At 35.6% G+C, this 25,148-nt stretch overlaps 1 protein-coding gene across 5 annotated transcripts in view; it reads right to left on the bottom strand.

The window, feature by feature from the left end:
* The window catches only part of LOC113093007 (extracellular sulfatase Sulf-2-like), a 134,051-nt gene that overhangs the window by 13,810 nt on the left and 95,093 nt on the right, over nucleotides 1-25,148 (bottom strand). For 4 of the 5 annotated variants that reach the window (XM_026258834.1, XM_026258837.1, XM_026258838.1 and 1 more), the window contains exons 4-10: nucleotides 13,983-14,201; nucleotides 11,664-11,903; nucleotides 8,873-9,024; nucleotides 8,526-8,695; nucleotides 3,247-3,397; nucleotides 2,501-2,676; nucleotides 427-555 (exon numbers count right to left, since the gene is read on the bottom strand). In XM_026258834.1, the coding sequence (XP_026114619.1) occupies nucleotides 427-555; nucleotides 2,501-2,676; nucleotides 3,247-3,397; nucleotides 8,526-8,695; nucleotides 8,873-9,024; nucleotides 11,664-11,903; nucleotides 13,983-14,157 (1,193 nt within the window). In that variant the 5' untranslated portion in view covers nucleotides 14,158-14,201. Of the gene's footprint in view, nucleotides 1-426; nucleotides 556-2,500; nucleotides 2,677-3,246; nucleotides 3,398-8,525; nucleotides 8,696-8,872; nucleotides 9,025-11,663; nucleotides 11,904-13,982; nucleotides 14,202-18,613; nucleotides 18,840-25,148 lie in introns of those variants that run through there. The other variant, XM_026258836.1, reaches the window with a different exon arrangement.

Here is a 25,148-nt window from a genome sequence, read left to right as displayed (position 1 = left end):
AACATGTTTGAATATTTACGATTCACGATCGGGACGGCTCCAACGTTCTTCCGATCATGTTCAGACACTCTTAACACACCTCACACCAAGGGAAAATTTGATAAAATAATCTGTAGAACCATCAAGATAATCGGGACATAGTTGGATCAACGGAAATGGGGAAATCAGCCCAAAATCATCCCTATTTTTCTTTTGGTGTGTACCCAGCATTAGTGAAATCACCCCTTGATATACCAAACTTTCTTCATATCTCCAGGCTTGTGGACAGTTCATCAGTTTTTCAATACCTCCATTTTCTTCAAACTATACCAATTGAGTTGACTTATTTTGTTCTGCTGATGAAACCAAGGAAGCGCTTGGCTCTCAGCTTCTGAAATACTCAAAAAAATAAAAAAATAAAAGGCACACTTCAGGAGGCACCCTCACCGGTTCATCATGCGGTCCGTGTCCAGGAGCTTGAGGATGGACTTGCCGTCCATGTCTGGGGGAACGTCCATCCCTGCGATGTCCAGGATGGTGGGGGCCAAGTCTATGTTCAACACGATGTGGGCGTTGCTATGGAAACAGAAGAGGGGGTCACCATTTGATATAATGGTCATAAACCAGACGAGCAGTACATAAACACTGACAGATAACAGAGACGGTGAGACAAACAGAGAAATCTAGGACTTGCTCAAAAAGCTGTACTACACTGAATATCCTACTGTGCATACTGTTCACGATTAGTATGTAAAACAGTATGCATTATGCAACAATATACTTTGTGTCTTTGAAAAGTCATCATCCACGGATGTGGTGCACAATGATACAGTAGGTGGGTCATTTTCCTAATTTCTGCAACATCACTCAAGATGGTTGTATACCCAGTGAAGTATTGGGCATTCAGATGCACACTGTCCATGAGCAAAGATGGCAGCATGCAGGTCACATACTTTCAAGGCTACACGTGCCCCCTGAGCAACTGCCATTGAGATAAATGTGAAGCATCTGACTCCAAGCGAGGCTCCCCATTGTCCAAAACAATATTCAAACCGTCCCCAAAAGATATTTTTGGGGACTTTATTACTGCTGTAATGACAATGCTGATTCTTTTCAAACATTTTTAACAATTTATTGAATTGTCAATTATTAAAACAAGCTAATAATAATAATAATAATAATAATAATAATAATAATAATAATAATAATAATAATAATAATAATAATAATAATAATAATAATACATATATTTTATTATAATAGAGTAGAAAAAATAAAACAATTAGAAATAGATATAATAGATAAAAACTATTTTATATTATGTTTTTCTTAAATTTTGATGCATTTTTATTTGTATTTATTTTTATATATTATTATTATTATTATTATTATTATTTGTTTCTCTTTTTATACTTTTATTCGTAAAGTGCTTTGAGATGCTCATCATCATAAATACAACATATTTGTATTTATTCTATTATTTAAAATAGGGGGTGTTGTTGGTGCAGTGGATAAAACACATGCCATTGGTGTGAGAGACCCGGGTTTGAATCCACTATAAGACACCAATGTGTCCCTGAGCAAGACACTTAACCCCTAGTTGCTCCAGAGGCGTGTGACCTTTGATATATATAGCAATTGTAAGTCGCTTTGGATAAAAGCATCAGCTAAATGAATAAATGTAATGAAACATTCACTTTCTGACGCTGAAGAGCACATCAAACCCCTAATGTGGCTGTTAATTTTGATGAAAAAAATGATTCAGAAACTGACGTCAGTTTCAACTGGCTGTTTCAAATCCTCAGTGGAGATTAATCCAATCACATCGGCTCAGTCTTCAAAAAGTAAAGGCTCCTCTCGCTCTGATTTTATTGCCTAAAGGCTCATCTGATGTTGAACTGGCCCCAGCTGTGCCTTTCTCACCCTGAGACTCTTGCCAAACACTTTATCCTCTTTTCTGTGGCTTTCTTGCACGGTAAAAAGTCTTGTGGTCTTCACATGAGTGGACTTTACAGCTGTTAATCAGCTTTTCTGAGAAAGAGAGAAGCCAGACCACACAGCAGACTAGTGAGTAATGATATAAAATACTGATGAGAGAAAGAGAGCGAGTTTTCTACATTTAAACAGAGCTCTGGTCTGGTGCTCCCGTGGGGATGCAGGTTCAAATATGGCCTGCAACATGATCTCATTCCCTCTCTCATTATACAGCAGGACATTGGAAAGTCATTAAAACCCCATAAATCAACATCAGACCTCATTAAAGAGTAACTCGGGCCTCTGTACCAAAACACAAATTACTATAGACATAAATCAATTCTGCATTGCATTACAATTCTATTACATTATATACATTTTTTGTATTTATATAAATAAATATATGGATACATATATGTACATTGATTTATTGTGGTACTATCATCTAAAACCACTATGTTTTTTGTGATGGTTGTCTTTGTCTTGTCTATTGGATGGCGTCATCGGACACACACACACACACACACACACAAGTGAGAGCACTCACATGCCTCCTGCCTCCACATTTGGGCCACGGATGTAAAAGGGAACTCTGATGTCAAACTCGTAGGGCATGGATTTCCCCTTGACCAGTCCGAACTGACCGATGTGATACCCGTGGTCAGCTGTGTAGATCACGTATGTGTTGTCCAGCTCCCCAGTGTCCACCAACATGTTGTATATCTACATTCAGAAAGAAGAGACATTACAATGATTGAATAAATGATAAGGTACAACAGCTTCTTTTGTGGTTGCAGAAAAGACAAAAGCGTGTTAAAGTAACTGTTAAAGTAACTGTTAAAGTACGGTAAAGTACAATGCGAATACAATGGTATACAAAAGTTATAATTATTTATCACCATGGTATATCTGGAGTAAATGTGGAAATGTTGACAACTGGGGAAATAATTCATACAGATAAATAATTTGCTCCATATTAGTAGTGAAGTAGTTGTTAAATTTAGTTTTGGGGTGGGATTAGGGGATCTAAAATATGGTCATGCAAAATAAGGCATTAATATGTGCTTTATAAGTACTAATAAACAGCCAATATGTGTTTCTTATTATGCATGCTAGTTAATAGTGAGAATTGGTCCTTAAAATAAAGGGTTGCCATGTTTTCTTACAAATTCAAAAGGATTCAAGAAAGGTTAAGAACAGTTTCTAAATATTCTACTTCTATATTTAGATAAAAATGTATTATACTTATGCACATTTTGTGTAGTTTGTGTAACGTGTGTGTAACTGATGTACCTTCTCCACACTGTCATCCACGGACAGCAGCGTCTGCAGTCTCTTGCGCTGCAGCATGTTGGTGAACTCCATGTGAATGGGCTTCATGGGGCCGGTGTAACGCATAATCCAGTGTTTGTCTGGATTAGGGGCGTAGTTATAACTGGGCGTTCTGAAAGGAGAAGAGAAGAGTGGCAGTCAGTGGACGCGCTGAAGCACGGCCGAGGGAAATCGAGAGAGTTTTCAGAGCATCTCGAGACACTTTGTCGACTCTGTTCTGGTGATGTTGGAGGAAAGCAAGAAGACAGATTTTGACAGCTGGGATGTGTCTACGTGAATGTGTGAAAGTGCGTCTGTGTGTGTTTGTATGGTCAGAATTACAAATGACAGCAATCGACTGAGCTCTCTCTCCTTGAAAATGACACATTGCAATTTTACAGTCTTATGGTTTCTCAGGCGCTGACTGACAGACTGACATTCTGTGAATGTGATGGCTGTTCAACCATTATCGAGGGATAGAAAGATAGAGAAGAGTTTGTAGCTCCTCCTCTTCAATCCTGTGACAGGTGTGAGAGGCCTATTAGAAACAAACAGCACTTACACTCCATACCTTTATAGTTGTGAGCCCCTGGCTCTATTGTTTACAGCCATTATTTAAAGTCCTTCTACAGACAAATCAATGCGAGCATCATCACGCCGCTCTGCTCGCTGCCTGGCCTTGTTTTGAGGGTGCCGTATATTCAAACTGATAACAACTTAGTGACAACAAGGGACGATGTAGCTCTCTCTGTCTCTCATTAGTGTATCTATTTCTGTCTGTACTGGGACTTGAAAGAAATATGTACTGCTGGTCCTTTGTCACTTGTTTCTATTTCTTTCTGTCTAGACAGTAGCTCTGATTCAAAACTGAGTGTGCGGTCAACCCACTGTAGACACATAATAACATGTGACATACTTTAATTAATATTTCCCTACTGCTGTACCAGAAATTAAGAAGCAGCGGTGGGGATTGTTTTTTCATCTATTATTTAAAAGAATTTACAAAAAATAATAATTCTGATTTGTTTAATGATTCACTCATCAACATTTTCTGCACATTATATTAACATGTAGTTAAACAGGGTCTAAAATGTTTCAAGCTTCCAGAGGTAGTTTCTGCATTTTACAAAAACACACGTATTACAGTCAAAATTGCATCTGCTTTCTTTATCCTTTGTATTAGTTCCTTTCCGGATTGCCTGAGTACACTCATTCAAGATGAGTAAAATTTATAGTTGATAAATATTTTATTCAATACAGTAGGGCTGTGCAAAAAAATCGAATGCGATTTTCATGCAAATCTCATCAGTAAAAACGCTCCTTTAATTGGAAGTATTATCTCCAGCACGTGTGTTCAGATCAGGGTTGCCAGTTTTTCACAACAAATCCTGCCCTGTTGCTTCTCAAAACTAGTCCAAAACTAATCGCGATTCCAGGAGGTTCCCAGATAAAAAAAAATGCTTCCCGGGGTTAACATATACGTTTTGTTTTTTGGCATGGTTGTCTTGGTAAAATTCGCATTTTAGGGGCTAAATATCACGTTATTGGTATTGGGGTTTTTTCAAACCGCGGACATGAAAAACAATCGCAGACTTGGCAACACTGGTTCAGGTAGAGCGGCAGTTACTACACAGAGCCGTAGACTACCGACAACTAACACAAAATCGCTTTCAAAATCGACAAATAATCGCCACCGATTTTAAAATCGATTTTGTGTAGATTGTCAGTGAATTACGGCTCGGTGTAGCAAATGCCAACCAATGTTGCCAAGTCTGTGGCTGTTTCTCATGTGCGCGGGTGGAAGCGACCCCAATAGAAATAACGTGATATTTAGCCCCTAAAATGCGAGCTTTACCAAGGCAACCATGCCATAAAACTTAAATTTTAACCCCGGAAAGCAATTTTTTATCGGGGAACCTCCTGGAAATGCGATTGGGCTAGTTTTGGACTAGTTTTGAGAAGCAACTGAGCAGGATTTGTTGTGAAAACCACCTGGCAACCATGATCTGAACGCACGTGCTGGGAGATATACTTCTAATTACAGAAGCGTCTTTGCTGATGAGATGTGCATGAAAATCCCATTCGATTTTTGGCACAGCCCTACAATACAGAAACGTTTAAAAATATAGTTTTATCACAACACACTATTCTGTGCAATGTTTAAGTGATCTGTATTTTTAAGTTAAGACTATAAAGGCATTAGCTTAAGAACACGCTAACATCAAACTTTATTCTTAAATTTACTCTCTCTTTCTCTCTGGTTTCATCTTCTTTATTGGTGTACATATAATCCTTTTAATCCTCTCAAAACGCTCTTTCTCCCTTTCTTGTTATTTTCTGATCATATTTTCATTATTCTCTCCATCAGAGGAATGATGGAGATGAAACAGGTGCAGAGGGATCACGTGGCGATGAGAACAAGGGGATTTTCCCGACGAATAATACAAGCTCTCAGACTCTCTGTGAGGATTTGGACAATATCTCTGCAGTGGCCTTGTGGCAGTCTGGGGGCAACGAGGGGTTAATCACATACAGCACTGTACGAGGGCAAGGAGCAGAGAAGTACAGGACTAGCAGGAGGCCATTATGGATGGTGGCGGGTGGTTTGCAGCAGACTGAATGAGAGATTGAGGGCAGTCTCTGGAGTTTTTCATGGGACGTTAAGAGAGGATAGAGGAATTGTAGAGCATTCTCCCACGACAGCAGGAGAATGATAAATGCATATTAATTTCTATGGCTATAAGGTTGAAAAAAGTGACATATTTCATTGCAATATAAACTCAGTGAGAAGGGTGGCGATCTTATAGAGGTGTATGGGAATCATAAAACAAGTTTTATGAAGAGTTTGTGTTCCAAAAGAGACGGGACAGGCAAAACAGGAGCAAGGCTATTTGTTTCTTATTGGTAAAAAAAGTGTGATGATATCAGATAAATAATAAAAACTAAAAGTTAAAGTTCCAGACACTCTGACTTGAGCACTTTCTTTGAAAGGAAGATGTTTATGTGAGTCATAATGTGGGTAGGTTTGCACCTCCTGGTTTATATCTACTCTAATGGACAATCAAACGCCTGTTAAACTACAACAGAAAGCTTACGAAGCACACACACACGCACCCCCCCCCCCCCCCCACACACACACAGTTTAAATAGCTTCCCATTTACCAATCAAAAAATGTATATCTATGCATCTATTTTAGATTTCTCCCTCATTGGACAGCCTGAGAAAGCGAATGTGCATGTTTGTGAACATTCTGTCCCTTTAACGTCTGATTTCATTCCTGACTAAATTTTTTATGATTTTATGCTTAGACACCAGTGTCCTGAAAGAAAATCGAATCTGAGGAGAGAGAGACACAGACAGAGAGAGATTTAGAGACATTGGAGGCTTTTGTTTGCTCATTTGTGGTGTGTTAACTAGATAATATGTCTATGTGTGTGTGCTTTTGGATGTATCTGGGGCATGAAATCCGTTCTATACAATTACATACAAGTAAATCTTCAAGCTTATTTTTTTACTTGTTGTTCTATATGTATAAAATATATCAGTCTGTAATTTATAGTGCATTGCAAGTATGTGAGCAGTTGGTAACACTTTATAATAACTGCACACTATTAATCATTAATTAAGCATTAGTAAACAGATAATTCATAATTTATAAAGCATTATTAGACATTAATAAGCAGTCTATAAATACAGATATAAATGCTTTATTCTGTATTTATTCATACTTTATTCATGATCAATTTAGCATTTCTCAATGAATTATATCATTATTTACAAACCAGTTATTTAGGAGTTGCCAGTGATTCATAAGATCACAAGAAATGTAATAAATTCAGGTAGTTATAAAGCATTTGGTAGTGGTCAGTTAACTATTTATGTAAGCTCATCTAAAGTGATGCTAGTTATGCTTTGTAAAGCATAAAGGATTTTTAAAGGCTCAGTTATCTTCTAAACAGAAAAACGGAAACAAACACAACACAGTGATACAGAACATAGAACTATTAACAGCCTTTAAATCTCATTTGTAAAAGCTTTATAAGGCATAAATAGTCCTCACTTTAGATGAGCTCACAAAAATAGTTAACTAACAACTACATGTTTTAGATCTACCTGAATTAACCCTGAATTACACTTGAAAAACATGTTAATAAACCATTTATTAACACTCTAAGGAACTATTACTGTATATCTGAATAATAAGATGTATGAATGCACATTTAAATAGTTTATCAATAATTGACTTACAATTTATAAGTGATCTTATGAACCACTGACAACTCCTTAATAACTGGTTTGTAAATAATGTTATACTTAATTTAGAAATGCTAAATTGATCATTAATAAAGTATGAAAAACAATTATTAAATACATTATAGATATGCTTTTAAAACAGGTATAAAGCATTTATATCTGTATTTATAAACTGCTTATAAATTTCTATTAATGCTTTATAAATGATGAATTAACTGTTTCCTAATGCTTTACTAATGATTAATAGTGTGCAGTTATTATAAAGTGTTACTGAAAAGGGTAAATCTTTTTTAATTCTTTTTTACAAGTTTACAAATTTATTTGAACAAACGTAAATGAAATACATTTCATTTATGTTTAATATTTAACTTATTCTTTAAGAAGATTTTTATGAATCGGGGATTTCCTGTATCCAAAGCCTGAATTTATGAGGTTGCCGGGTACAAAAGTAGGCATGCACTATAAAATGAGATTTTGAGATTACAGAGAGGGGGAGTGGGGTCCTAGAGATTTAACAAATCCAGCTACCTAAAAACAACTACATCACATGTTGACAGGATTTATCCGAGACTAGGTGAGTGTGTACAAGTATGCTTTTCATCATCACGTATGTATCTGGCATGCGTGTAAAGAATTGCAGTGTCTCTCAGACAGGAGGATAACAGACCCTGGGAAAAGTATAGACAGAGTCAGAAGGATTGAGAATGAGATGAATGAAGGGAGAGAAAGAGACACTGGTCCCAGCTAGTGGCCAATCAGCAAAAAAGCAGGAAAAACTGGCAGATAAAAACAAGTGTGTGTGTGTCTGTGGGTACGTTAGTTTGAGCTGAAGAGGACTGTTTCCATTATAACAACTCTACTGAGTGGCATTTGAGTGACATGAGTTTTTACAAAGATTGGTGGAGTACATGCAGCTTCAGCGACGTTTCCATTAAGGCGAAAAAGAGAAAAAGCCAATACCAATACACTCTTAATTAAATGTCATGCAATGGAGGTTTGGTCTCACATGTGCTGTGAAGCGTTGGGGAAGGCAGTAGTGTACTGAGGGGCCGAGTCCTCCGGGCCATGAGGGGCAGCGTGACTGATCACCATCATGATGGGTCGGTGAGGGTAGGTCTTCTTTGACATGCGGAAGTAACTGATGCTGTCATTGGTAATGAGATCTGTCAAATAGTCCTACAGGAGGTACAGAGATCTGAATCATGAATCTACTCATTTAAAATACTTCAGTCTCAGTTATTCAAAAGCTTAACATACAAACACATATAACCCCCTCATAAGCAAACTTTTCTGTTGTCAGAGAGCTATAGGAAAAGACAGGCTTCCACATGTTTGGCCACCTTGCACACAGACCTTTGAGTATTCAGATCCGTGTTTCTCTCGGACGCCGTTCCTGCACAGAGTGTAGTTGTAGAAGCGGGAATTCTTCACCATGGCGACCCACTCCCTCCAGCCCGGAGGAATGTAAGTACCGTTATACTCATTCAGATACTTCCCAAAGAATGCTGGGAAAACACAAACACAAGAAAGCATGGTTATCATAAAGGAAAATAGTGTAGAAGTGAACAAAGTGGAGTACAGGAACGTGTAATAAAACAGAGCAGAGCAGAACAGAATAGAGTAGGGTAGAACTGAAAGTAGAGAAAAATAGAGTCAAATAGAGCAGCGTTGAGTACATTAGAGTAGAACAGAGCAGAGTGCAGACTAGCAGAGGATGATACAGCAGAGACATTAGAGAACAGAAAAGTAGAATAAAGTTGAGTACATTACAACACAATAGAGTTGAGCTGAGTAAAACAGAATTAAGTAAAATAGTATGGTACAAAAGAATAGAAGAGTAGAAAAGTGTATCCTACAGTTGAGTAGAGTAGAACAGAATAGATTAGAATAGTTTTTACACAAACATAGAGTAGTTCAATAGAGAAAGTGCAACAGAATAGATCAAAGCAGTGTAAAATAGAGTAGAATAGTACATGGTAAAGTTGAGTAGAATAGAACAAAGTAGAGTATAGCAGAGTACGGGTCTTAAGTATTGCAGAGTAGTACAGACTAAAACAGAATTAAAACAGTGATATGGTAGAGTAAAACATAAGAGTAGAAAAGCCCACAGTACAGTTGAGCTGGACTGAACAGAACAGAGCACAAAACTGTAGAATTACGTAGAGTAGAAATATTGACTACAACAGTGCAGAAAAAAACAGAGTTAAGAAGATGTGTTGTAGAATAGAATAAAGTAGAACAGTTCAATAGAGTAGAGAGTAAAGCAGTATAATATGATAGAGTAAAGGTACACAGTATATAGAGTTGAGTAGAGTATAGTAAAACAGTGTAAAGTAGTTGTAGGTTATGGCAGAGTATAGATGAAGGAATATTTGTGTTGGAAGTGTTACATTAGTGAGGATGTTGGTCAAAACCGGTCTCTCTCATAGAGGAAGTGTGCTCTAATGGATTACTGTTACCACTAAAAGCCTGACTCACTGCCAGGTGTGTGTGTGTGTGTGTGTGTTAACAGCATTAACAGCTGGTCATGCTATGTTTACATGCACATAGTAGTTTTGCCTGATATGTATGCCACAAACAAAAAAACATCACAAAATTCACAAAACCATCCATTACAGCCCGAAGGTTGGAGATAGATCATGTCAATATTCGTGTCTGTGAGAGTGTATTTGACTGTGTGTGTGACCTGGGGAGGGTGGCTGCCACACTGAATCTCTGGTGAGAGTGTGTGAAAAACCCAAAAGACACAAATGAAGAAACAGTTGACAAATGAATGAGAACTCAATCTATTAAATGATAAGCATGATCTTAGAGCCACTGATGCTACACTCTGATTAGTTTCTAATCTAGTCCAACTATGAATTTTATGCTACAAAGATATAAAGTACTTTACTACACCACTCTACTTTAAGCTATTCTATTTAATTCTACTCTGCTTTAGTCTATAGTACTTTATTGTACTCTATTCTACTATTTTAGTATATGATACTCAAATGTATTCTACTCTAGATTATACTACCATAATCTACTTCTAATCTACTTGGTTCTACTCTATTTTACAAATCTCTCTGCCATTCCCCTCTACTTTAGTCAAGTCTACTCAACTCTATTTTAGTTCGGTCTGTGCTAATCAAATTTTCTCAATTCTATCTTACTATATTCTGCTCTATTTATAGTAAAACTATTTTGATTTATTCTACTTTAAATTTTTATACTCTGGGCTAGTACACATCTTAAGGCTATTCTACTTTACTTTAGTACAATCAACTCAACTCTATTCTACTCTAGTGTATGCTACTCTTTTTTAATCTAGTATTCATTATTCTATTGATCTCTAGGCTCCTCTCTTTTACTTTATTCTGCTCAACTCTACTCAACTCTATTCTACTCTAAATCAGTGTACGCTGCTCTATTTTTTCTGTTCTACATTATTATTCAATTGATCTTTCGGCTCCTCCGTTTTACTTTATTCTAACCCAATCAACTCTCTTCTACTCTACTTCAGTATATGCTGCTAATCTACTCCAATCTAGTCTACATAATTCTACTTACTGTACCTCAAGACTATTCAGCTTTATTTTAGTATAGTCCACTCAACTCAATTTTATTCTACTCTAGTCTAGTCCTCTCTGCTTAAATAAATTTTTCTCAAGTCTATGTTACTCTATTCTACTCTGTTTTAGTATAAATTATTCTAATATATTCTACATTATACTCTTGTCCATACATCTAAAGGTTATTATCTTTACTTTAGTATAATACACTTAACTCATATTGTACTTCAGGAGATAAAACTTTACTTCATTTTATAGAATTCTACTAATTTCTAAGCTATTTTCCTATACTTTGGTCTACTCTTCCTCAGTCTATATTACTCTAGTAATATTCTACTTATCTCTGGGCTATTTTCCTTTAGTCCACTCAATTTTACTGTACATTCAATTCTACTGTACTTTAATCTACTTTTAGTCTAGTCATCTCTATGTTATTCTAGTACACTTCGTTCTACTCTGCTCTAGTTTTCTACTCTTATTGCTCTTCTACACTACACTACAGTATTCCACTCTACTTTACTCTATATCATGCAACAATAACTCAGCAGTTTATCAAAGTAATCCTTCCAGTGTGTGTTTGTGTTCTCCACCTGTCCTGTAGCCAGTGCTGTTGAGGTAAACTCCAAAGGTGCGCGGCTCATGTTGGGCCTGCCAGGAGGGCGAAGAGCAGTTCTCGTTGTTGGTGTAGGTGTTGTGGTTGTGGGCGTACTTCCCGGTCAGCATGGAGGAGCGTGACGGACAGCACATGGGTGTGGTGACAAACGCGTTGGAGAAGTGCGTTCCACCCTGTTCCATGATCCGCCGGGTCTTATTCATGACCTGCATGGAGCCTGGATGAGAGAGAGAGAGTGAGAGAAGATCTATCATATATCACTGAAGGTGACATAAAGTCTGTTCTACCGATTGCTCTACTTCAAATAGAACTGGATACTTCATTTTCTCAAAGCACAATTATTTCATTTATTATCTGTTTGTAACATTCCAGCCTTAAAGAGGAAATGGATTGGTTGTTTGCAGCCTGGGAATTCATGTGACACCAGCGATGTGTGTGTGTGTGTGCATATATGTAGATATATGATACAGGCTTTATATTCACAAGTCACACTCTATTTATTAAAAGTCTCAATTACAGCATAGTTTTCAAAACCCCATTGTTTTAGCTTCTCCTCAGCATTTCTTCAACCTTGCCTTGCTCAAATAAACAAACACACGTTTATTTAACTGTAAATTAGGACAAACCATGAACTTCAATTGTTTTTACACTACCATTCAAAGGTTTGGGTCAGGAAGATTTATTTATTTATTTATTGTATATAGCAAGGATGCATTAATTCAGTAGTGTACAGAAATTCTATTATCTATCTATCTATCTATCTATCTATCTATCTATCTATCTATCTATCTATCTATCTATCTATCTATCTATCTATCTATCTATCTATCTATCTATCTATCAATCTATCTATCTATCTATCTATCTATATATCTATATATATATATATATATATATATATATATTGATAATTAGAAATGTTTCTTGAGCAGAGCATCAGCATATAAGAATGGTTTCTGAAGGATCATATGAGACTGAAGGAATAAAATACTGTTTTTACTGCATTTTTGATCAAATTAACGCAGCCTTGGTAATCAGAAGAGACTTTAATGCACATTCATTCTTCTTTATGAATCATTGATTAAAATGACAACATTTATAAATAACTTCTGGGAACAAACTATAGCAACTGTAAGTGAACCCACACAACCTACAGCCTGATTTGCTTAATTGACATGATTGGAAAAAGGAAGTCTAGTTCAGTTTGGCCTTTCAGACAGGATCATCACATCTCTACAGACTCCTGAAGAAAGGTCAGCACATACAAACACATTACACACAAAGGTCAGCATGGATGGACAGCTGATATATAATAATATAAACGAGCTCTCTCACACACAAACACATTCAACAGAAGCAAATGCTCTTTCAGCATTAGTTGCATCTAATCCTTTTAGACTGAGAGATCTTGCTTTGTAAAACCATTAGAGATTCTGAAGAACCGATATGTTTTAGGTGCGAAAGTACATGTGACTGTGAAGTTTTTTTTTTTTTTCAAACAGTTACAGGTCACACTGGTTAAAATGCATCAAATTAAATACCTTAAGGAAAATAAATCCACTTCAGTTAATTTTTTTAAGGTTTTTGAAAGAAGTCTTTTATGCTCACATAGGCTGCGTTTATTTGATTAAAAATTACAGAAATAATGTAAAATATTATTATAATTTAATTAAACAGTTTTCTGTATAAAGATTCTATTTTAAAATGTAATTTTTCCTGTGATCAAAGCTGTATTTTCAGCATCATTCCTCCAGTCTTCAGTGTCACATGATCCTTCAGAAATCATTCTGATATGCTGATTTGCTGCTCAAGAAACATTTCTTATTTTTTATAAAAATTCAAAAGAATAGCATTTATTTGAAAGCATTAACTTGTAACATTATGAAAGTATTTCCTGTCACTTTTGATCAATGTGATGCATCCTTGCTTTAAAACAAAAATCTATATCTTAATGACCTCAAATTTTTGAACAGTGTGTATTTAAATCTTACTCTAAAATCTGATCGGATGAGCTCTCATTGGAAACAGTGGCTGATATAATAGTCTTGAAAACTGGTGTCCTTAATCATATGTGTGGTTGCTATGTTAAGAGTTTCATCACGTTTAAGGGAGTTTTAGGTATTCCAGTACATACAGTGTCTGACAAAAATCCCTGAAACATTTTCAAATCCCTATAACACATGGACTCTCACAGCTCATTGTTTTATGCTGTGTCCAAAAATCCCCAAAAGTGTCTCTTGGATGTGGCTTATCGTAAATGATCCTAAAGATATCTGCGTATTCTTTTTCCACCCACCCAATTCAATGTCCTGGTCATCTGTGAGGATGAGGATGATGTTGGGGCGGATGTTGCGCCGGTCTCGCTGGATCCGAGGTCTCAGTCTCTGATTGGACTGGAAGATGGAGGCGTGAGCCACCGCCAACACGGCCAGCAGCACCAAGAGCCGGGCCGCCAGCCCCTGCGTCGCCATCTCAGCGCTCCCGCTCACTCTATACAGACTTCACCTTGTGACACCTGTAGGGAAAAACACCCGGAAAATACAGTTTAGCTCAGTTTAGCTCAGTGAATGAAATTGCTTCAGGTTAAGGTGGAGGTTGTGTCAGCATGTGGTTTCGCCAGAGAGATCTTATTTATGGTAAATTATTAATGACCTTAATTGTTATAGCCTTAAGTTAGGCCTATATATAAACACGCAGCTTCCCTTGCACTTGAAATATTACAAGAAATGTAGGCTACAACGTGACCTGGACGCAAAGTTAAACTCAACATAAGGAGTCGGCTATCAACGTGCCAAAAAAAGTGAATATGCAGCAGCGCAAACTCCTGCTGCTGTTTACTAGTATTTGTGTAAAACAATATTCAGATTTAGACAAAAGAGTGATCCAGATGAAATGCACATGTTAATGACACACATTACAGACTACTCGACTAACTTAATAATCTGACATTTATCAGTACTGCCCTACAACTCAACTCTAGTTAATTCAAAACACTGCCCTTACACAACGAGAGATGATGAATCATACTGGGAATAAGTTGTCTCTCTCATTGAGTTTATATTATGGTCACAGTCTAATTTGAACTCAGTGAATCAGGATTATCACACACACGCACGCACGCACACACACATGCAGTGTCTAGGGTAAGGCTTTTATTGATGCACAATGCTGTTTTCATGCACTGTAATCATTTCTTGAGCATGAATAATTTAATAGGATGGAATCCCCTTCTCAGCTGCTAATCTGTGCTGGAATATAAAACCCCACCCACTGCTACCCACCATGAGCTAAACACACACACACCACGCACACAGCAGGGACTAATCTCAGACCGAGGGGTGAGAGCCAGAGAGCGATAACCAGAGGAATCAGGCTGAGCTGAAGAGAACGTGAAGATGTCAAAGATCAAATCCATGCTGAGAACATCACTTACACTGGGTTATCACACACAGCAACTCTTTAATATTGTAATACTTTGTGAAATTGAAAGCAGCTCATGTGGCTTGTTTCAGATTTTGCCACACTGTGCTTGTTGCGATATAGATGCACACAGGAGGAACCGATAGTCATGTTGTCGCTCTATACATATAATAACTAGTTCTCTTTATTATAGTGTTTTACTGAAATTAAAAGTCTGGCTGCTATGGTATTAATTTTTGCTTTCTGGTTATTCATTTTAAATGGTTGACATTAAAATTGTATGCTATTTTGTCCAAAAAAGAAATAAGAAGAAATACTAAAAACTAAAATAAATGATTTTAAAATTCTCAACTTTTTTATTTAAAATACGGAAATTCAAAAATCTTGTATTCTTTTGGATATTTTGCGATTTGCTAAATATTATGAGAAAAGTCAAAATTAGGTTAAGGTTTAATTGTAATAAATCATAACTATACGATTATTATATCACAATTATGACTATTTATCTCATAAATATCATACATTTTACTAAATACAAAAAAATCTCTTAAATATTTGAAAAGTTTTAATTTAGATTTTTTTATTTGTTTTCTTTGCAATAATTTAAACTTTTTATGTCATAATTTACATTATTTTGTGTCAACTAATTAACATTTTTTGTATAATTATATATATATATATATTTTTTTTTTCTATAATTATGTCATAATTATGATTAAGCAAAGCAAGATTTTTGTTACATGGCAGGAATGACATTCCAGAGGTAAAAAAACAAAAACAAAACAAACAAAAAAATTATCTCAAAATCAAAAACGCTGTGCATTCCTTCCTAATCTAATAATAATAATAATAAAAAAAATTATCATACTCTAAGCAGCGCAAATAACACATTGCTAGATTACTGGATTGTGGAAGGTTGTGAAGACGAAGGATTCAGCACTGAAATAGCACATATTTAGCACAATGTAAGTGAATTCATCCCATACCGTTTGTACATGTACAGTTCTCATCATAGAGATGTCAGTCTGTGCTAATTCAAACTCAATCACGCAACAGACTAAACTAACAGCTTCGTTGCTTTGACACGCAGAAGGCCGAATCACATTTATTCTCTTAATTACACTTCAACACAGAAATACATGACAGAGTGCACTTTCAAAAGTTAGTGGACCCAAAATTACATTGAAGAAGAACAAATGATCCCCTCTAATGCGATAATGCCAAAGGATAAATATCTCATTAACCATCTCTATATATACATCAACCTGAATAAACGAATTCAAACTAATTCAACTGATTCAAAGACGGAAATAAAATGCTTAAGAAATATTTCAGATTCTGTTTGCTAGGTTACTAATCAAGATCTTCTCAAATCATGCTGGAGAACATGATCATCAGGCTCACACAAACTTGTCAAGTCGAGAGCTGCTGGCATTAACGCAAAAGGATGAAATTATCATTCTTATGTTCATAATAGTTCACATTCAACTTCATGCCAAGACGGCTGTGTGCCTCATGGAAAGCACTTAAAAAGATGGAAATGAATGTAAATAAAAGAGAACAGACAACAGTCTCTGAAGAGACAAATCACAAATGCCTTTAACCCTTCGAGACATTAACACAACCAGACAAACACCTCCATCTCGGTTCAAAACACTGGTTCATGTGCGTCAGCATTCACACAAAAAGCATTTCCTATCAAAGGCAATCATGCAGAACTAGTAAAATAATGTTATTCTTCAGAAAACCAATAGTGTATTGATGAAAAGCCATGACTTTGATGAAACGCTCACTCTTGTGTGCTCTGCTCTGAGGAAAGAGCCTTCAGCAGCGTGAGAATGGCCAGCAGAGGAAGAGAGAATTGATTTCTGTTATATTACTGTTATAATTACGGAAAGTCACACTGACATTTGTCAGTTTGCACCAGGGTGGTCAAGGTCCACAGAATATAATTACACTCAGAATAAGAGCATAGCATGATTTTTAATGGACTCTGGGAAATTATAAAGCACATGATAGAGTCTAATAGGTAGCTTGCATTCGGTCATTACGGATTTTCTATTTTCGCTCTGTATTCTCTCTTATTTTACCACACAGATAAAATTGGCGCAAGGAACGTCCAGCTGACACGACTCACCCTTACATATGTATTCAAAGTGACATTCATAAAATGAATCAAAGAATATCCCCAAGACACTTTACAATTATTATTTTCCCCATAGCGAAGTAAAGACTGAAACTATTGCAAATCATTTCACATTCAAACACTCTCATTCCCGTGGATATTTCTCTCTTTTCCTTTGGCTTTCGTACACTACACTGTACACTTTATCTGCCTTCCTAGAGATTTCACACTTATGGCTGCTTTTGTCCAAAATACAATGTACGGTTACCCAGTTCATAGCCACTAGAGAGAGAAAGACGGGCTCTTTTCCTCACAGGAACTGTAAAGATCGGGGCTTCACACAAAGATTAAAGCCTATCCAAAAGAACAGGACATACCAAACACTGCTTGAACATTTACTCTACCATCCAGTTTATAATTTGCGCTGTATTTAAAACAAAATATATGATTTTATATCCCCATACACATCAAATTCAGATTCAGATTTTATGTAGAATTGACTGATGAGTTTCAAAAACAAACAAACAAAACAAACTTCTCAATCTAATTTCAGAATTGAATTGGATCTACATTTAAATTTGAATTAGAATTTTATCAGAAATATGGATTTCAAATGTGAATTTGAATTGGATCTGTATTTACATTTGACCTCAAATCATATCTGAATTTATATATAAACAATTTGAACTGCTTTATAATTTCGATGTAAATATAAATTTGAATTGTATCCGTCTTTGCATTTACATTTGATATCCAGATTTAAATGTCAACAGTGAACTTAAACTATATCTTAATTTGGATTATAGGAAACATACAGAGCATGTGAAATGTATTCTAAATTTGGATTTAAATATAAATCAGAATTGTATCCGCGTTTGCATTCACATTTACATTTGAAATCTTGATTTAAATGTCAACTCAAATTGCGTTGTATTTGGTTTAAATATTCATTTCATTTGCATCCAGATTTTGATTGAAATATAAATCGGAATTGCATTCAGAATTTGTTTAAAATATACATCTGAACTGTGTCCTGATTTACATTTACACTTAAACTTGAATTGTATCAGGATTCCCATTTAAATTTGAAATAGTTTTAACAAATTTAAGCAGCTAAAATATGACAAAATCTGAAAAAAACTCAACATAATTTAATCAATGTACAAGACTGAAGTGAGCAGAATCTGTGTTAATGCAGAGTCCCTCCACAGAGGCACAAACCCCCAACTTCACTTTTCAGGAAAACATCTCCTCTCCACTCGTCTCTCACTGCTTTCCTCAGTCTAAACCTCTTTTCTCCCGCTTGCTATCATTGCATCCCTGTCTCCTTCTGCTCTCAAAAACCTCTCTCTCACGCCTCGTTCCCTCCGTTCTGTGAGTACCTCATGGTGTTGAAGTCAGATGCCTCGGTCTCTCTCGCTCAGCGCAGCTGCTCATCCCACATGGAAGTAGAAATATCCAGATATGAAGCGCGAGGACTATGAGACCATCTTAATGGGATCCTTGATAACAAGATACGGTGATAATACTCCACACACAGCACTTGCTCATCTGTCTCTGTAGGTCACTGCGCTGTATATATCCTTTTCTCGCTCTCTCTCTCATGGCTGGAGTCGCTCATGTGCGCTCCTCTCTCTTCACTTCTCCCCCCCCCCATCCAGCCTCTCTTATTCTAGCTTTATCTCGCACTCTCTCTCTCTCTCTCTCTCTCCATCCTTACATTCCCACTCGTCTCTTCTTCACTCTCTCAGGATTGATGTGTTGTAACCTTGAGCGCTGCTGCTTTCAGTTTATTGTCTCTCTCACCCCCGTCCCATCTCCCTTCTTCAGTAAGGGTTTACAGAGCATCGTGCCATGACAAAACCGAGGACGAGGGTCCCATCTGCATCCTGTTTATGCTCCGCCGACCACGCTGCTCTGCATACGGACACATTCATTTATATTACATTATATTAATAAGCACCTCAAACAAAAGCTCTCGCTATTTATATTTACATGAGTTCTAAATGAAAGCCTGCCACATTTAAATTTAGATGAATTACTGCAATAGCCAGCGTTTTATTTGAGGCAAAATGGTACTTGTGAGTTGTGTGCAAACTGCATGCAAATGGATCCGTGTTCACTTAAACTCAGTGTGTCAGATGTGTTGAAGATGCATTTGATAAATATCATTTGATAGATAAAAATTGATAGCCTGTAAGTTGCTTTGGATAAAAACGGCTGCTAAATGCATACATTTATTTAAAATTTTTATTTAATTTGAAGCATAGATTTGTTTATAATAGTAACATTCTGAATATAACAACAAAAATATAAAAAAACTAAATTCTAAACATTAAAATTTATATTTAGAAATAAAACACTTATATTTATAACAAAATTATAACATATTTATAAAAAATAAAACTTAAAAATAACATTAATTTAAACAATAATATTCCCATGGGCCTTTAAAAAAAAAAAGAAGGTTAAAATAAGTAAGGGGCGTCAGTGTTGTGGACTTGAGTTTCCTTTAACCGGTCTTAGTTTCTGTTTTCCTTATTTGGTCATGCTTCCTGTTCCTGTCCTCAGTTCCATTAGTTCCAGGTGTTCCCCGTTTTGTTAATTTGGTTCCAGCCGTGTCCCATCGATGTCTGTCTTTAAATAGTGTTTTCAGTTAGTTCTCTGTCTGCTGTTAAATTTCGTCTTAGTTCCTATGTGTGCCTGTTGAATGTCATTAGTTATTTCCGTTGTGTGTATCTCCTTGTGGATTGAATTAAAGATCATACTTCTGTATTCTCCTGTTTTTTTCTTCTTCCTTCTCTCCAAGTGAAGTGTCACAAGGGGCTTATTATACAATAAATGGTTACTGTAGCATGGAGTCAGAGACGTTCGGATCCATTTGCAGTATTTAATTAAGAGAGTGGTCAAACAGGCAGAGATCAGGAAACAGCGTCAGGTATGTCAAGGGATATCCAGAATCAGTAACAGAACCAGGCAGAGGTCGGGGCAGGCGGCAGAAAATCAAAGGCGCTATACAATATAATAATGCAAGACAGAACTAAACAAGGCTTCGCACTTATTGAGAGTCCAAACACAGTTTATACAGGGGAGTGGTAACGGGGATCAACTGGTGGTTATTAGCCCTAAGCACGGGATTATGGGAAATGGAGTTGGGAATGGAAATACAAGAATGCCAGAGTCCTGTGTGGAGTGCCCTCTACTGGAGTTCATGGGCACTCCAGCTGACGATCGTGACTGTTACATTTATTTTTTACTGCCTTAGTTTATTTTAAATAATATATAAAGTATGTAAAATACACTAAAATAATATATTACTAATATAAAATACAAATAGCCTATAATATTATTATAACAGATAGTTATAATAATATAAAATATATGATATAAAATAACACACTTATATTTATAACGCATTTATAACATATTTATAACAAATAAAAATATATACATTTGTTTGACCACACTTTAAAAAAACATTAATTTAAGAACTAATTTTATTTACTATTATAAATATTTAATTTTATATGGGTTTTTGGTTTGAAAGTACAAATATTCCACGTGGTCTCTAAATTAATATGAGCTCATAAAAGAATTATCAAAACGTTGCTTATAATAGTTTTAGATGAGATATAGTACCTTATCACACCGCAGGGCATGTTAAAATCCCAAAAGCACTTCATGTCTTTCACTACTCATTGACTACTAGCTTAATGCTGTCATTCTTAAACAGGAGATAAATGTGTGTTTAAAGTGGTTCGAGTAAAAACACCCACACAATATAAAACCCAGAGGTTTTGTGTGTAAAGACCCTGATGGACTATGGCCGTCTGGGGCACAGAAGTATTGATTCAATACACATACACACACACACACACACACACACACACACACACACACACCCAAATACATCCTCACAGCCATAGAAATGAAGACAGACCAGACACACTTCAGACATCTGTCTATGAGCGTGAAGCCAGCTGGAATTTTCAGCTTAACCCTTCACTATTCACAACTAATCCCACAACTATTCTGCCATGAATTTCCTGAAAAATGTAACAGTTCCCACTGTGAGCAGCTCAACAGACCATCTCTTTATTATTGTCAGAGACACACACACACACACACACACACACACACACACACAGATAGAGAGAGAGAGAGAGAGAGAGAGAGAGAGAGAAGAATTGTCTAATTGCCTTGCCTTTCTTTTTAATTAACTTTGTCCATTTGCTCTTCTTATCGTGATACATTACAAAATTGCCACGCAGAATGACAGAGACAGAGAGAGAGAGAGACTGTGTGTGTTTTTAAACATAAAATGTACTTGAATAACAAGCCAAGTATTAATAAAAGAAACAAGACGACAACACCACTGATTCACATCATTCTCATCTAGAGACTAATAAACTAGATCTAGTAAACCAAAATAGTAAATCCAACAACATGAGATGGGAGATTTTCAAATTTAGCCAAACAAACACGTTTCAGCACAGGCTTTCATTAATGTTCAAAGAAATCTATGCACGATATATCAGTACAATATTGGTTATGAGCTGACATTATTTTATTCATTTAATTAGTTTTGGTTGATACTAAATATTTAATCTCGCTGCTCATTCCCCGGTTTTTACATTTAGGACTCTTTCACCATCTATACTCACTCATGGTTGATCTTTAATAACACTATTACATTAATAATACTGTTAGTAAACTTAATGTCCTTTTTATGCTGTAGATTATAATGTTGTGAGACCTAGATTCATTTTTAGCATTTAACCAACTGTCTTTGGTTTTATTTTATTTTTTACATTTATTTAGACCAAATAGTATTGAATTTTAATATCAGCCATAATTATCAGTTTATATGTACCCAGAATTTTGATATCTGTGTACTTTTAAAGGAAACAAGGGGTTATTATAGTTAACTAAAACTAGAACCATAAAACTTTTCTGTTACTTGAAATAATATAAACTTAACATAATAAATAATATACAATTAATATAACTTAAGGAAAATATAAAGTTGAAAATGTATATATATATTTTAGCAGGTTGCAAAAACAACATTTCTTGTTTTCATTTATATTAACTAAAATAAGTATTACTTAAACTGAAATAAAAACTAACAAAAAATTTTCTATAGATATATTTAAATAAAACTAATAAAAATGACAAAAACACAAAACAATTACTAAAACTTTAACAATAAAATGAAAACAAATATAATAAAAAACATTATCTATCTATCTATTTATCTATCTATCTATCTATCTATCTATCTATCTATCTATCTATCTATCTATCTATCTATAAATAAATAATGAAATATAAACTAAATAAAGAGCTATTTCAGGTCTGGAGTTTATTGCTGTGACGAACATGTGGACGACTTGTATTAAATAAGGGCATTAATGGAGAGTCCTTGATGATAACAGCAATTAATCCTTCTTCATTAGTGTCTGCTAGCCTCTAATTATAATTCATCTCTCTCTTTCTCTCTGTGCTGCTCTGGCATGTCTCTGCCTCCTACACCACTTTAAAAATATGACAGAAAATCTCCTTAAAACTCATTTCACAATTGCAACGCAGTTGAATTTTGGTCCACCATAGATTGTCCTATTTTCGCCGTCAAGGGAAAGGATTTTCATTAAAATTAATTGTTTTTACACTAGTACTAAATGATGTGAATTATGAGGTGGGGAGCGTGGAAATGTAAAACTGTTTAATGGAGAGACGCATGGGTTAAATGGTTTGTGTGAACAAGTGTTGTGTACCAAGGCACTGGGTTTTTGAAAAATGTAAATGTTATATGTAAGTACAGTAAATGAAATGTTGGTAGCACTTTATTTTACAGTCCTGTTCCTCATGTACATACTATGTACTTATTATAGTAATTACAATAACTATGTAATAACTAGGTACTAACCCTGAACCTACCCCTAAACCTAACCCTTCCCCATGTAGTTACCTTGTATTACCAGAACTTTCTTAGATAAGTACACTGTAAGTACACTATAAGTACATGTTAGTACACGTACTGTAAAATAAAGTGCAACCGAAATGTTACATGTTACATGAGTATTGCTTATATTTTTTCACATATGATGGGTAATGTCTGGCTGCTATGTAAGTTATAGTTACAATCCCAAGTCTTTATTTTTACACTTTATTATATATGCTCATTTACTTTTATTTTTTAGAAAAGTAAAACAAAGCAACAAAGCCCTTAACATCACGTATGATCAATAGTTATACTGATCCTTAGAAAGAAGTGCTATTGAGAAAACATACAATCTTCTGTTAATCAGTCTAATCATCATATAGCATGAACATAAATGTCAGTATTTGAAACGTTTGCAGATCTCCAGCTTGTTAACAGTGAATTTATGAGAGTTTTTGTTCTGTAATTATTACACACATCTCGCTTGTTTAAAAGCCCCATGTGTTTTTCCTCTTGTCTGTCTGATTGATATACAACTCTATTACAATAAACAGTCAGATGATTTTAAGATTTGGCTGAAGAAGTGTGTGTGCGTGCCGGCTTGATTGACAGGCCTAACGAATTCATATACAAAGTAATTAATTTAGTTTGAGGGAGGTTGTACAGGCATTAAGAACAGTAGGAACTATGGGTTTTAATTACTAATGTAGTAAAACCACACATGCATAACTTGTAACCCTTGCTCAAGACTTGCTCAACCCTTGCTGAATACCATCAAATTAATTCTTTAAGACAATGTCAGAGAGAAGAAGAAGAAGAAAGAGCAAGAGAATGAAATAAAACAGAAAAACATTTTAATCACTCATGCAATGAAATGCTAAAGCACTTTGGAAAACAATGCATGCTCAAAAACTCCCGCCAACGTATTTCTGCCTGTGTGTGTGTGTGTATGTGTGTGTATGCATGTGCATTTGACATGCTCTCATTGACTATAAACGCTGGAGCTGTGCCAAGGCTGCTAATTAATTTGCACATTAACCAAATGAGTGTAATTGCTTGTGTGTGTGCGCATGAATGCACCAAAAGAATAAACGACTCGCCTTATCCACACTGGCTTGCTGCAAAATAAACTGCAACATACCAAGAGATCTCTCCAAACTGTGCAAATGTTTTTAGTGTGATTTCTGCTTAACACACATCATGCTCAATTATACATTATTCAGTGTTGCTAATCATTCCCAGATATTTCTGGGCACCGTGCAAAAAGCTGAAAGGGATTTAAATGAAGTGTGACCTTTTCCCCTTGGTTTTCAACAGTTCTTTTTGCTGCTGCTTAGTCATTTAGCTGACACTTTCTAATTCAGAATGACTTATGGTATACTAAATAAAACAACAATCCCTTGGGGGCAATATGCTCATAAGGAATGCAGGGGGAAACCTTGATGGGACACTTTTTGGAGAGCTGATCTAAAAAGTGTATTGTACTTGATATGAATCAGTCTCCTCCTCTGTACTTCGCAAATTATGTGATCTACTTATAAACACCTGAGGCACATCATCAGCTGGCAAATGGATTGGTAAATTAACTGAATAAATATGAAAATATAAAACAATAAGAGGTGCCTGTGAAAGAAGAAAGCAAGAGAAAGCACAAAAAGCATTTTGTGGACAGAATCCATTTTGAACTTCAGACACACTTTTGTGAATAAAATATAGTACCGATCTCAATCAGATTTTTTTGACATGCTGGGTACATTTTATTACTGTTGAACTTAGTTTGATGAAGGATCTTGAAAGTCTGACAGTAATGAGTATTGAGTGCTACTGAAAGGTTAACACTGCCTGCCATAAATGTTTAAAAAATGATTAACAGTTAAAAACATCCATTAGAAATGTAGAAAAGTAATCAAAAAGTAAACAAATGTAATCATTACTTTAATAAAGTAATAAAATGTTACACTACTATATTTGGA

Source organism: Carassius auratus, unplaced genomic scaffold, assembly GCF_003368295.1.
Source record: "Carassius auratus strain Wakin unplaced genomic scaffold, ASM336829v1 scaf_tig00214826, whole genome shotgun sequence".
Classification (NCBI taxonomy): domain Eukaryota; kingdom Metazoa; phylum Chordata; class Actinopteri; order Cypriniformes; family Cyprinidae; genus Carassius; species Carassius auratus.
The sequence above is the reverse complement of the archived record's forward strand: the minus strand, read 5'-3'. Positions and strand labels throughout refer to the sequence as shown.